Here is a 15,074-nt window from a genome sequence, read left to right as displayed (position 1 = left end):
ATGGCTCAGTCACAGTAAAGTAGAAACGCTGTGATGTGTGATGATGTGCTGTGCTGCTCTCCTGTCCTCGGAAGAAGGGTAGCAGGTAGCAGCCACAGCAGATGGGGACATCAGATTCTCAGAGCAACTATGGTGCAACAAGGGTGAGTGCTGGCACTATTGGGGGCATACCTATGTTTCTATACCTGGCACAGTGGGGACATACCTGGCACTATTGGGTGCATACCTGGCACTATTGGGGGCATACCTGGCACTATTGGGGGCTTATCTGGCACTATTGGGGGCATATCTGGCATTAGTGGGGGCATACCTGGCACTATTGGGGGCATATGGTGTGTGTCATATTCTGTGCTGGGCATTACGGTGTTGGTGTGTGTGCCACAATGTGTAATGGGCATTATGGTGTGTGCCACAATGTGCAATGGGCATAAGGATTGTGTTATATTCTGTAATGGGTATAAGGATTGTGTCATATTCTGAAATGGGTATAACGGTGTGTGCCACAAGGTGTAATAGGCATTACGGTGTGTTCCATAATGTGTAATGCTCCTTTTTGTGATGCCACGCCTCCTTTATGTGAGGCCACACACCCTTTTCGCCACGCAGTTCCCGCCTACTACTGGTGGGCCTGTGTGCTCAAAAATGCCAGGGACGATTTCTTGTCCCAGTCGGTCCCTGCATACAGCCCACACTTGGGCAGGCCAAACATGATGGGCGTGCACTTGTAAGGTCTGTATCTGAAAGTAATATACTTTTTTTTATACAAATATGTAAGTAGAAAGTTATTTTCCCTGTATTATTTATTGGATGAGGAAGGGAGTTTCAGGGTGAAAACAGTGATTGAGTCTTGATTATATACAGGAAGACAACCCCATTATCTTTAGGAATATAAAGTAATGGAAGCTAACCAAATTGATGAGAAGATGTCTCCTGTGGCTGACAATATTACACACCATATGACTACATTGGCTGCTCAGCTTAGATAATGATGTCGCTGTGTTGACATTTATGATATGTACAATGATATTATTAGGCTTACCTGTACCCATCAATAAAACTTGCGTTGATGTAATCTGAGCCCTCCACACCGCGGATCGGCTGTAGACATACCCTTGTGGACTCATATGGCATAATATTAACAAGGCGATTTTTGAATTTATTACATGGAAGATTGGCACTGATGAACCGTGACGTGTGAGCTTTAGAACTAGCTAGACGCTGTGAAAGAAGAATAAATAGCATTAGATATAATAAATTTTAGCATATAGGTGGGGCAATAGCAATGTTATAATGTATAAGAAGTGCAACAATTAAGGTTCAAAGTTATCAGATTCAGAATAAAGGTGCGTACACACTAGATGATATTTTACGATAATAATGCACAATAATAACCATCCATAATGACATTATCGTGCATATTGTCTTGTGTGTATACATTATGGGCCCGATTCAAAGCACAATCTTTATCTAATGGGCAGAACCATGTGTACTGCTGGTGGGGCAGATGTAACATATGCAGAGAGCATTCGATTTGGGTGAAATATTTTGTTTCTGTGCAGGGTAATACTGGCTGCTTTATTCTTACACTGCAATTTAGATTTCAGTTCCAACACACCCCACCCAAATCTAACTCTCTCTGCACATGTTACATCTGCCCCACCTGCAGTGCACATGGTTTTAATAATTTCATAAAGATTTGGCTACTGCATTCAGCTCTAAATCAGGCCCAATATCGTTAATGATGCGCGTTCCCGTTGCCCAATAGCGATATCATCCATCGTCTGTACATGCAGGATCCAAAAGAATAGCACTTGCACATGATGTCACTGGGTAAATATATTGTCTAATTTGTACGCAGCTGAAGTATACCAATGATATGCTATTAAGTAACCATATGTAACAAGTGGCTTGTATTTGGTGAGTCACATATATGTGTCTTTCCTTCACATTACACATAATAAAAGTACATGGCTATCACTATAGCACTGGAAACAGGCATCACTGTGAGATGTGTATTTGACTGTTGATAATAACTGTCACCCCTGACATCAGTTCTCACTCAAGTGTTTCTTTCTTTAGAACCCCAATGCCTCCTTCTGCTGAGCTCAGGTACTGAAGTGCTGGTTCTGTTTGTTTTCCTCACTCTATCACTCAGTACATTAGACAACCATTTAATCTGATAATAATTGAAGGTTGTAGTTATAGAAAGATGCACATACATAAAATAGACTACAGTATATCAGTGTATAATGTAGCCAGTTTTTCAAGTGGTGTATGTAATATAGATTAACCTAGAGGTAGAAAACTATATATACTTCTAAACCTACAGTATTTTCCATTTATTTAAAGGGTTCTTTGAATAAGTAAATACACCAGTCATCATGCAATACTGTACCTTAAATTCTAGCTCCATCCCTGTGACATTCTCTCCAGGTTCTATCTGTGTCAGCTTTTGAATATATGCATACAGGTTTCTAGCTGGCACTTCGGTATTTCCACAGGTCACTGCCTCCAGCAGTGCATCGTGGATAAAGATATATTGGTCCTCTGTTTGAACCATGTAATTTCTCTGAGCTCTCATTAAAGTTACATGACCGTAAATATCTACAGTTTTTTCATGCCGTATCCTCTCCAACATGGCATCTATTACAATGAAGCAGCCTGTCCTGCCCACGCCAGCACTAAGAAAAAAGAAAAAAATATTGATTTAATTGACCACCATCTAATAACAATACAACAGGGCACATCATTTTTGTACAATCAAATTAAATGTGTTCCCACTTTCAGTTAATGTGTTTACAAAAACATACTACTAATATGTGTACTGTATTTCATAGTACACTGTAAATCTCATAGCATTGTGCTGTCCCATACCTCCCAACTGTCCTGCATTCCGTGGAAAGGTTCAGTTTTTTGTGGATGTTCCTGCGTCCCGCCCGGGGCTGGCAGTGTCCCAAGGTGGGGGCAGTTGGGAGTCCATCCCCATCACCTGTGAATAGAGGCTGTGCTCATAGCGTCTATACCTACAGCTGTGAAACCGGGGAGGGGGGGCGTGGCCTCATGGGAGCATCGGGAGTATAGACTACGCCCCCAATATTTTCGTCCGTGCACCAGGATCCTTCATCCTCCCTCTTCAAAGTTGGGAGGTATGCTGTCCATGTATTTAAATGTACAGTAACACATATATTTTATCTACATGCACCATTTAAAAGTATGCCAAACAATGAATGTTATGGTCATTTAGAAAAGTCAGAGACATCAAAAAAAGCTTTGTAGAGCCACATCCATGCCCACTCAATAGGCCACATCACTCCAGGAGGCATGTCCACTCCATGGGTCTCATCCACATCTTAGAAACTAAAACATAAAAGCATACATGAGCCCATGTTCTCTATTTGGGACAGATGTATCAAGCTTCAAATAGGGATACAATGGAGACTGATAAACAGTCAGCCAATCAGCTCCTACTGTACCTGTCATGTCACAGGCTGAGTTTGAAAGAAAATATATATATATATATGTTTCATACTATTCCAGTTGAAAAAAGCAGCTCCAGAATGAATGTGAACATGGGCCAAACCTCTCTACATAAAGCACAGACTGGATAAAATATGCAAATATTATAATAAGAATTGTCAATTTCTCCAGCAAAATGCAAATGTATGCATTGTTACATTAACAGTAACTTGGCAGAAGCTACATACAGTAGGTAATAAGTCATTAAAAGATGCAGATGTTTCCCTTGGCATTCATTATTTATTCAATCGTCATCATCAAACATCTGGTCTGGAATGTGTTAATCAGGCAAAAATAAACAGAGAAATGCTTTTTATTCTTACTAGAAGTTTCAAGCTAAATACCACTTTGTGTTTCTTTCCCACTAAAGAGACCAATCAAACAATAACAGGAGCATAAAAGTATAGCATCTTAATTAAGTGCGGATCCTCCGAGTGCTTTAATATGAATTCATGCAAGTCAGTGTCATAATGAAAACTGCTTGGTACAGCCACAAAAATGCTAACAGACACCTTTGCTAATGACTTCAAAGAGATCTCAGAAAATAAGATGTGACATACCAGGATGACATTTACACATTTGCCGCAGTAACCCAGAAATGGTTTTAGTCACTGTTATCTGATCATTAAGAGAGAAAACCGCAGGGATTGTGGTTTTAAATTAATGTTGCTTCACATTGTAATCAGTTTTAACAAGTTGTCTTACTAAGCCCGGTATGCATAGTAATGATTCATTTTGTTAGAGCTATATTACATTGTGCTGTAAAGTAGAACAGAGACTTTGTCAATTGTCATAAGCAAGTGAGAGCAAAACAAATAGCAGGTATCCTGACACATAAGTATTTGGAAGAGCAGTTTCTAGAGCAATGAAAGCTATATCTAATTGTATGGCAGGATAAAAGCCAATATCTGCATCACATGACAATGGTGTCCTGCACGACACACACACAGTATATGACTATAGTGCCTTTTAGCTGTAGTCTTTTTTTACAGCTTGAGTATGTATATTTTCATAAGGATTTGCCAAAATGTGCAGGAAAGTGCATACATAGGCAACACAGTTGTGGCTTAATTTACTAATGCACTTCACTTAAGCCATCTGCCCCAGCTCAGTTTAGCTGAGAGAATGTTATGTACTATATCAAGATTAGATTACAAGTTCTTGAAACAACAGTTTTCTGTTCAGCTGTTAAAAGGACCAAATACTGTAGGTTGCATTGTGGCCAATTAATTGGGGGAAATCCCGATTGGCTGGTTGTTTATCACTCTCCATTTTATCACTTTTGAAGCTTAGAGAATCGGGCCCACAGTATCTGGAAACCTTTTGTCTCCTTTTCTTGCTACTTGTGTTGTATGCAGTTCTCATTGTTCGTTCCTACTAGCTGGGCTCCATGAGATAATGATCACCAAAGAACAGCCTTTACTAGGAAAAAAAAATACATTAAACTGTATATATGTTCAGTGAACCTGCCTTGAGGACTGGGTAGCAGTGCCCTGAGGGACTAATTCAGCACTGGATAGTAAAATATGGAAATTGCTATTTGGCGATTTTGCAGTACAGCAAAATCTGTCTAGTGACTAAAACTGGGCAATATATGGTTCATGATATGGAAAATCTTGTTATCATTGACAATATCGCGTACACATCGTGCAGTGTGTCCAGACAATATCGTTCACGACTCGCACGGCTGTGGGTCAGTATCAATCATCGATCATCAGCGACTGCATGTATGGAGCTGGGAGGGGGTGGGTTGACGTCACTGACCGATATTGTAATGATGTTTACTATAGAGCTTTTAGAAACACTAATCTGTGTTTTTCCAGGCCCACTTGTTTTTCGATAGCATACGGTAGATTCCCCTCACAGAAAAGAGAGAAACACCTTGGCTCTACCTAAGGCGGTTTGGGGTCTATAATGTGCCTAGCAGCCAGTCACATTTGGTACAGTGGTAGTGCAACAGGGCAGTGAAAACAAAACAGCCCCAGCACAAGGAAATTGAGGACACTTGTACAATTTAGGAGTCAAAATGGTGGCAGATATGACATAATACAATTGATTTTTATGTACAGTATATGTCAATTTTTTATTCGAATAGCACTGCAATATCCTCTGAGTTCCAGGCAAGACAAGCATTTCATTTTAGCCTTAGTGACAATCAGGTGTAAACTTTATCCTCAGCATTTTTCCCTGTGGTGTAGTTACTGCTAATGTGACCTGGGGATGCACAGCTTATTTATTACATTTTAAAGACTGTCCCAGCACAACACCAACATTGTTCTCATCAAGAGTCCACGGTGGGAAAGTCATTTTTAAAACATCTTTATTCCTTATTTGGTTAATTTATGTGTGTATTTTTAAGGTTTCTTGTATCCACCATCTGTTGCTAAAACAGTTACGAAATTGTATGTGGTGTTGCTTTTATGCAATATAATACATTTAAACAATTGCACGATGATTATTATTGTTTGAAATAATGACTTGCTTTTGGTTGCAGCCCAAATATTTGCAATCCCAGCTGAGCATGACATGTTGCAGGATATTGTATGGACACAGAATATATGTGTAATGGATATACGTACAGCTGGGAAAGCTCAGCTGTACCCCTGACGAGATCCCCGTTATTGGGTTATAAAAACATTTTTACATTTCCTGCAGATGGTCGAATTCTTTTCTTTACCAGTAATGCTCATTCAGAATTCATTACGGACAGCTGCTGGCTGTGATATAATGATAGCGCTTGCAGAAAAAAACGACGCTGCAGTCACTATGATCTACTCTACCTTATTCACACACATACGAGTGCACAAAGACTTGCTGATGCAGTGTGTCCCCACAAATAAAATGACTCATTACATGAATGTATGTAGATGAAATGGCTTAGTGTATATCTGATAAAGAATACTACAAAAGTGAAAACAGATGTTGGAATAACATTTCAGACTGTAACGAACTTGCTGATTTCTTTTTAACACAAGGACTGTACTTAAAAAATACAACAGCATCTTAAGACTAATTATGTAAATATATACCGTATATATATATATATATATATATATATATAATTCAGTGTTGTAATGACGACACTCACCAATCCATTTCAGCAAACTTCAAAGATATGTATTCCATTGTATAACCAACGTTTCGGTCCAAAAACAGGACCTTATTCATGGTAACCAGTATCCTCCACAGTCTGCTGTTTCTTGTGGAGCATACTGGTTAACATGAATAAGGTCCTGTTGATGGACCGAAACGTTGGTTATACAATGCTTCTTTGAATACATATCTTTGAAGTTTTCTGAAATGTATTGGTGAGTGTCGTCATTACAACACTGAATTCTGTATTACAACCAATGGTTGGAGGTCATCCGTGGGGCACCCCTGGTGTTGGGATTGCAAACGTGAATGCAATATTCTCTATAACCCTAACCGTACACATGCGCACACACACACACTGCAGCCTATAACCCTAATTATACACACACCACAGCCTATAAGCCTAACCATACACATACACACCTTGCAGCCTATTACCCTAATCATACAGACCCGGCAGCCCATAACTCTAACCACACACACCCTGCCGCAGTCTATAAACCAAACTACAGACACACCACGCCGCAGCCTATAAACCGATCCACACACACCCCCAGCAGCCTATAACCCTAACCATACACATACACCCCGCAGCCTATAACCCTAACCATACACACACACCCCGCAGCCTATAACCCTAACCATACACATACACCCCGCAGCCTATAACCCTAACCATACACACACACCCCGCAGCCTATAACCCTAACAAAACACACGCACACACCCCACAACATATAACCCTAACCATTCACACACCTGCAGCTAATACCCTTTATACACACACACATACACACCTCACAGCCTAGAACCATAACCACAAACACACACACACACACCCCGCAGCCTATAACCCTAACCATACACACACACTCCACAGCCTAACCCCCCATGGTTGACGACAATTCTTCAAGACATCCCGCCCCCACACCCCATTTGGGCTGCTTCGAGAAGTTTCCTGTGCTGGTTTTAAATCGCAATCCGCCACCTGAATTTAACATAACATTTTTAATTATATTACTAAATATCATGAAGCCAAGGACGTAACTACCATAGGTAAAGTGAGTGCAGCTGCTGTAGGGCTCACAGCTGAAAGTGACCCACCTTCTCTGTCAATGTAACATGTGCTAAATACATTTTTCACCATTAAATGCATAGGGGCACTGGTAAATACATCTATCCACATGTAATGACAAGAGCAATATACAGTACCTGCAATGTACGACCATTGGCCCTGCATCTGGAGGATTACATGTTTTCACTCTTCTCAGGAATGCTAGAAAAGGTGTTGGGTGTTCTGGGACGCCATGATCCGGCCATGCTGTAAACTGGAACTGCCTAATTTCTCGCTTTTCACTTGATCCGTTCTGTCAAAAAGAGAATTTAGCTTTACAACAATAGTTTCCCAAAAGCGCATCAATGAAATGGTCAGTGTTTATTAAAGGAATGACAGGAAGTATGACATGTTATTGTCAGAGACTAAAAATGCTGCAGCCATTAGGAACAATTACACTTGCCTTGTGTCTTGTTGGAGTATCATTTTTTATTTGATTTAAATAATATTAGCATTTATTTTTGAAAATTTTATGACATGTTGAAACAAATTGTATTTTGCTCTGTAAAATGGGTTTTAGACAGATTGGTATTCTTATGGATTACTTGTGTCTGTTACTAAGCAACCGTTCCATAGTTTCTATAATTATAGGCTTTTGAGAAGCAATTATTGAAAATGGAACATTATTTCCTACATTAGTATTTACAGGAAGGTATCAAACGAAATATAATGTCATTATTTTTACTACATTTCTCACGGTAATAGCACTTTTTTTTTTCAAGCAGAGATTAAGTTGGTGCCAATATAATATTACGTTATAGGAAGTCAGCTGCTTTGTTATTCTATTTATTTAATAATGAGTGTCTGTTAGCCAAGGGCAGTTATATAAGCTTAAACCTAAAGCTTTGAGACATCACAGAGAGAAATGGGAAACAAATTAGAAGGCTCAGCGACTGGATGAAATGTACATATACAGTGTGTGTGTATATATATATATATATATATATATATATATATATATATATATATATATATATATATATATATATATATATATATACATACACATCACCAGAGCACACTGCTGGTACAATAATGCCCCTTTCAGACCGCACTTTTAAAACGGTAAATTGCCGTTTTTTTACCGTTTTAAAACGGTAATGTGTGCGGTCTGAAAGGTCCAGTCCCACTTAACCGGTTAGAAAATGCCGTTTTTTCTAACCGGTTAAAATGCAGGGTCCTACCCGTTTCTGAACCGGTATTTTAGCGCAAAAATCGGCTCAGAAACGGTATTTAGGACCCAGCCAATGAGCTGGGTCCTAAATTCAGCACAGTGAATACTTAATGAGCGCTCATTAAGTATTCACAGCACTGGAGCCCCCCCGCGCGCGTGTCGACGCCCCCCCGCGCGTGTCGACGCCCCCCGCGCGTGTCGACGCCCCCCCGCGTGTCGACCCCCCCCCGCGCGTGTCGGCGCCCCCCCGTGTCGACTTACCACGTGCCGGTATCTCCGTTGTGGTTCCCGGCACTGCAGCTCAGTATGCTCGGAAAGCACTTATGAAAAAAGTGTCTTTCAGAAAATGGCTGCCCCCCATACGGAAGACAGTTTTTTTAAACAGGGTTTCCTATGGGGCAGCCATTTTCTGGAAGACACTTTTTTCATAAGTGCTTTCCGAGCATACTGAGCTGCAGTCCACAACGGAGGTACCGGCACGGGGTAAGTCGACACGGGGGGGGGGGGGGGGGCGTCGACACGCGCGGGGGGCGTCGACATGCGCGGGGGGCGTCGACATGCGCGGGGGGGCGTCGACATGCTCTCGGACGACACGCGAGGGGGGGGGGGGGGAAGCTGCACGGAGGGGAGGGCTGAAGGCTGCACTGGCTTTGACCCTGTATTTGGAAAGTTTCCAAAAACGGGTCTGCCAGTGTCAAAAAATCGGCACTTAAACGGTAATATACCGTTTAAGTGCTGCGGTGTGAAAGGGGTTTTATCTGGCAGACCCGTTTTTGGAAACGTTTCCAAATACAGGGTCAAAGCCAGTTATGCGGTCTGAAAGCAGCATAATTGAACTGCTGAACCTTGCAATATGTTTGATTTCATTGGCGGCCAGTACATATGGCAATAATGATGGGCAGGTTGCACGCCAGTGAATCGACATAATAGGAATATATTCTCTATTTAATGACATAACAATGAGCTACTGAGCTACTGGTTTCCACGGCAGGAAATTATTTTAAGTGTGCCTTGATGCAGGGCTGTAGCTAGGATTTCCTTCACCCAGGGCAAGGCAGTTATTTGGCTAGACTCTGTCCATCCTCACACCCCCCTACTCCCCTTGTATGTATGTATGTAGGTAGGTATGTATATCACAGTCATGCTCAGTTGCGGCCCTACTCAATGTCATTTAAATATGCAGAGCATTCATGCCTCTTATATTTGAGCCAGAAAATGAACTGCACAGATGCCTGTGTGATATACCAGGTACGTCCATCATTGGATTGATCTTGTGTGCCTAGGCAAACACTGCCATCTTGTCTTGTATAGCAAAGTGTATCACATCACAAGAGAACAACATTTCTGTGGCTTTCTTTCTATCACATAAAATAGTTTTACCTTATAAAGAGCAAATGTCCTAACACAGTAGGTTGCAAGCTCAACAGTGTCCAGTAGCGTCACTTGGATAAGGCCATATGTTTCTGTACCTCTGCTTGGCCAGTACTGATCACATTTTATCTAGAAGAGAGGAGTAGGGTAAATGTTTGTACCACAAACAATTAGCACTTTAATAAATCTGCTATTGCACACAATTACAAAAAGAAAAAGGGGAAAAGATAGTGATTCATTCAAGTAAGCTTAAGTACCACCGCAACTGGTAATGGGGGGGGGGGGGGGGGGGGTCCCTACTGCACTATGTGTTGGCTGCTGAGCATAGCCCCTGTCATCTATTAAAATGCCCTTTCTCTAGATTGTAAACTCTTACAATTAGCATTCTTATTACCCTTTGGTACTAATTTGACACTATTTGTTATATAATCTCTTTTCTCCACTGTCTGGTTGTATACAGCACAGTCGTGCTTTACAAATCCACAATAAATAAAATAACAGGATATAAACCTTTCTTTATTTTTATTCATTCTAAACTGAATTACATTTAATTTAAGGTTTGTATTTACAACAAAAGAATAGTAGGCCCACAGGAAGTGATAATTATAGTTTTATAAGAAATGCATATACAGTACTGCTTTCTTTCATTTCTCATTTCAGTTGTATGTTCTGCTACATGTGGCACCCTTTTCCCACGGCATAAATAATTGAGGAACAATTGTTGGATGGAGGGGAATGAAAATGTGTGCACAGCTACTAGCGTATGGCATATCACAATGCCTAGGGCACTCTAAGCTCTAAATATGACCATGATAACAGGGACTTCTGTCTAAAAATTACTTTCTGCTCACAAGAGAGAAAAAAGAACCAAAACTCAGAAATACAAAATACAAATGATCAGTTGCAATACAACCTTAACTTGTGTGGATGGAAGGTTGACACCAAAAGGTCGACATGCTAAAGGTTGAAATTGAAAAAAGGTTGACACAAGCAAAGGTTGACATGACAAAGGTCGATCCAGGAAAAAGTCGACATGAGTTTGTAAGATTTTTTAAATGTCGACACCTGTCAATACTTTTCACCTCTTTCATGCCTACGTTTTGCTTGTGTCGATCTTTTGTCAATGTCGACCTTTTGCATGACAGTCTGTTTGTGTCGTCCTATTGACATACAATCGCACATATGTATGGGCACCATTACACTGGTTATAGCAATGGAAAAATTATTAGCTGAGAAAACCTGAAAGAAAATGTGTTGATTCATCATTTACAGTATAACCACCTAGGTGGAATCCAGCTATCAACAATATGTACTGGGAAACCTACTGCATCCCGGGACAGTGGAAATGTAAATAACAGAGATCAATGTCAGCATTATTACCATACATGAATAGAAACATTGGACTCATTTGTAAAACCGTGTTCCAATACAGTCATTGGAATTATTTGGTGTAAACCATACTTGCCTACTGTTCAAAACTAATTTCAGGGAGATTACAGTTGGTAATAGAATTTTGCATGACACCCCATTGAGGGGGCGTGTCATGCTCCACCCAAGCGGCGTGTCTTGTTCGATATATGGAGAGATTGTGAAAAGAGAATGTGAATGTGGCACCTAGAATCGTTGCTGCTACGTTAGAGAGAAATCTTTTAAAATTACTTATATCCAAATGTAGATGAGTCCAAAAGCAGTTAGTAAGAGCTACTATACTTGGTAAAGTGCTGGGAAATGGTGCTGATGATTCAATGTACATGTATCTATCTCTCATTACCTTTTCCCCCAAAAAATGTAACAGTGAAATATGGGCAAGGTGAAATGAGGGAGATTGCTAGAGTAATGAGGGAGAGAGGGAGATTGCTGTTATTTCAGGGAGTCTTCTGCAGAATGAAGGAGGGTAGGCAACTATGGTGTAAACAATATTTTCAAAGGTAGAGATGTATGTATCTTAAATCTTCATTTCCCTTTGCCATGTATTTACATGAATTCCAATGACAAAAAGCTATACAATTGAAAATTCTAATGAAAGTTCCCAATCAATGTATCGGTTACCATAGAAATTGTATTCACTGCATACAAAACTTTGGTTACCTAGGAGATTTTATTTGCGTTGTAAAAGCTGAGGTTTGATGTAAACAGCTTCCATCATAAAGTGAACTGCACTCTACAGGAACAAGTACAGGAGATGATTCATCTTCTTTATCCTGGTCTAGCACTGCACCACAGCTGAGTCTGAGCATTGAGGTGAGGCAGTGAAGTAACTACTGTAAGGCAGCCCCAGCTGCCGCTTGAGGGAGCAAGCGGCAGTGGGGTCTGTGTGGGCGCCGGCACCCGCTCGACGCACTGACATACTGCTGCCTGCCGCTGCCCACTTGCTGAGCACCGGAGGCGAGTCAGCCACAGCGCGGGTGCGGCCATGGCAGAGACGACAAATCCTCCCACTGATTTGACTGTACACAGAGCCGGCTATGGGCTACTGTGTACAGGATGGGCGGGCAGGTGTGCTAGGGTGGCCTGGGATGCGTCGGAGCCAAGATAAGCAGCAGTGTCTGCTGGTCTCTCTTCCTCTCTTCTGCTTCAGCTTCTCCATTATGCCTGTGATGTCATCACGTCACATGCTGGGGAAACATGCTGGAGCAGGGGGGGAGCAAAGTTTATAGTTATGCCACTGATGAGGGTAGAACTGCTAGAAGACTCCTCAGATCCCTCAACCAATGATCGGAGAAGACTGAACAGACAGCTCAACTTACTTCATACTCCAAAAATAACTGGCTGTGAACTCTGATGTGTCACTATGGGGTAGATGTATTAAGCTTGGTGACGTGTCTGGTTTTTGTCACCGGCCAATCAGTTCCTACCAGTCATTTTTCAAACCAAGCCTGTAACTTCACAGATATGAGCTGACAGTTTATCACTTCACTGAGCTTAATAAATCTGCCCCTATGCACTTTAATACTTGGTGTTTACTGTTCCTCCCAACAGCAGCAGCAGCAGCCTGGTGGCACGTGCAGTGATAAGTGCATCGTAGATGAGGTGAGGGGGAAAGGAGCACACTGAGGCATGCAGAATGGGAAGGAGAACAGTGAGGCATGTGGGTGGGGAACAGGGGAGAACAATGGGTAAATGAGAGCACAATGATGTGACGAAAGAAGAGGAGCCCAGTGTGGGGTGTGGAAGGTAGATAGAAAGCATAGTGTGGGATGTGGATTGAAATGGGAAACAATAATGAATAATTGTTCAAAGGGGGGATTATAATAATATTATATGCATTGCCCCTACCACTTGCGCTCGTGGACAGAGCTGCTATTTTACATTTCTGAGGGCCTTACATTTACACACGCGTGCGTGAGCACAGCAGGGACTCTTATTCTAAGCCTGAAAATGCACATGAAGCCCTGTTCGGGTAATAGAGACACCTTGGACTTTATAAAATCACAGGCTTCCTACTAACATGAACTACAATGGATGCAGAAACACATCATGCTGTACAGCACTCCCTACTTAGGGAAGAAGCAGGGCAATGTCACATACTACATTGTAGTACAGGTGCTGCACAAAGGGACTCTCCCAGACTTGCACATTTTATATACACATCTATACCTGACTAGGAGGGGTTAATGCTAGCAGAAAAATACCTGGCAGGGTGTACAGTTTTGAACATCACCACCTCAACATTTTCAAACTGAAATGATGGCCGTCATTAAGGTAGAAATGAAGCAGACTAGTGCATAAACTAAACCACAGCTGAAGACAAAAGGAAATGTTACACACTCACTACTCAGGGTAATGAGAAAGTCTCTCACGTGCAAAGTGACCTTGTAATGGAATGAAGCTTACTCGGCTGTCTTTCATCTTGATTAATGTGTGATGAGATTAATGTACTCTTTAGTTTTATTTTATTTTGTCCATAAAAAAGAATAAACGACAAACAATAAAATGAGAGAGATACTTGAACTGGAAATAACTTTTCAGACAAGCAAAGGGAGCAATTCAATTTGAATCTATGGTCATGAGATGCAGACGACCTGGCCATTTTGGCAACATCTTGTGGCCCATAATATTTTTGCCTTATATCCATAGAGGTGCTCAGGAAAACCTGCCCTGTTTGTCTAAAACACAAGTGATGTGCCTAGCTGCGCATAACAACCACCCAATAGCCCTTATTCTGATTGAGTCGGACGGCTGCGTGTGTGGTGGGACGGCCGATGTTTGGTGTTTGCGCATGTGCGAACACCTCGCACGTCCAAACACGGCGTGAGTTCCATGCAGAAAACTATTGGTCAGAACCATCCACACAGGGGGTGGAGAGGGGTGTGAAGGGATGTTTAGGCTCCTTACCATATGTGTACGCCCCGTGTTTCATGGGTGTTACCATGAAAACGCTTTGCGTACGTATGGTAATCCGGCCATGACGCACGGGTGGGGGGTGGACATCTGACATAGACAGATGTCAGCTGCCTGCCCATATCCCTGCTTTCATATAGAAAAATGTCCGAATGGTCTGGAGCACTCAGTGCTGCCTGACCGCTCGGTCCATCATTCAATGGTCGGCGACCATCGGAGAATGGGGGAGGTTCCCACAGATGGGGAGGTTTTCGCATGAAACGTCGACTCGCGATCCATTCGTTTGGTGTCTAACAGCATTCAGATGGTGTGAGCGATCCCTACGGTAGGCGGGGCTAAGAACACTCAGTGCCCGTCCGAAATACGCATCTGTCCGATTCAATGGCCCTTATTCAGGTCGGATCGTAGTACAAATTTGTTCTCAAAATGGGCAAAACCATGTGCCCTGCAGGTGGGGCAGATGTA

The 15,074-nt window shown here is 41.8% G+C and overlaps 1 protein-coding gene across 35 annotated transcripts in view; it reads right to left on the bottom strand.

The window, feature by feature from the left end:
• The window catches only part of PTPRD (protein tyrosine phosphatase receptor type D), a 1,589,668-nt gene that overhangs the window by 24,179 nt on the left and 1,550,415 nt on the right, over positions 1–15,074 (bottom strand). For all 35 annotated transcript variants that reach the window (XM_083185941.1, XM_083185944.1, XM_083185945.1 and 32 more), the window contains 4 exons: positions 10,278–10,397; positions 7,822–7,976; positions 2,396–2,681; positions 1,040–1,218 (listed from right to left, as the gene is read on the bottom strand). In XM_083185941.1, coding sequence (XP_083042067.1) covers positions 1,040–1,218; positions 2,396–2,681; positions 7,822–7,976; positions 10,278–10,397 — 740 coding nt within the window. The remainder of the gene's footprint in view (positions 1–1,039; positions 1,219–2,395; positions 2,682–7,821; positions 7,977–10,277; positions 10,398–15,074) is intronic.

This window comes from Crinia signifera, chromosome 1 (genome assembly GCF_055691185.1).
Source record: "Crinia signifera chromosome 1, ASM5569118v1, whole genome shotgun sequence".
Taxonomy (NCBI): Eukaryota; Metazoa; Chordata; class Amphibia; order Anura; family Myobatrachidae; genus Crinia; species Crinia signifera.
The sequence above is the reverse complement of the archived record's forward strand: the minus strand, read 5'-3'. Positions and strand labels throughout refer to the sequence as shown.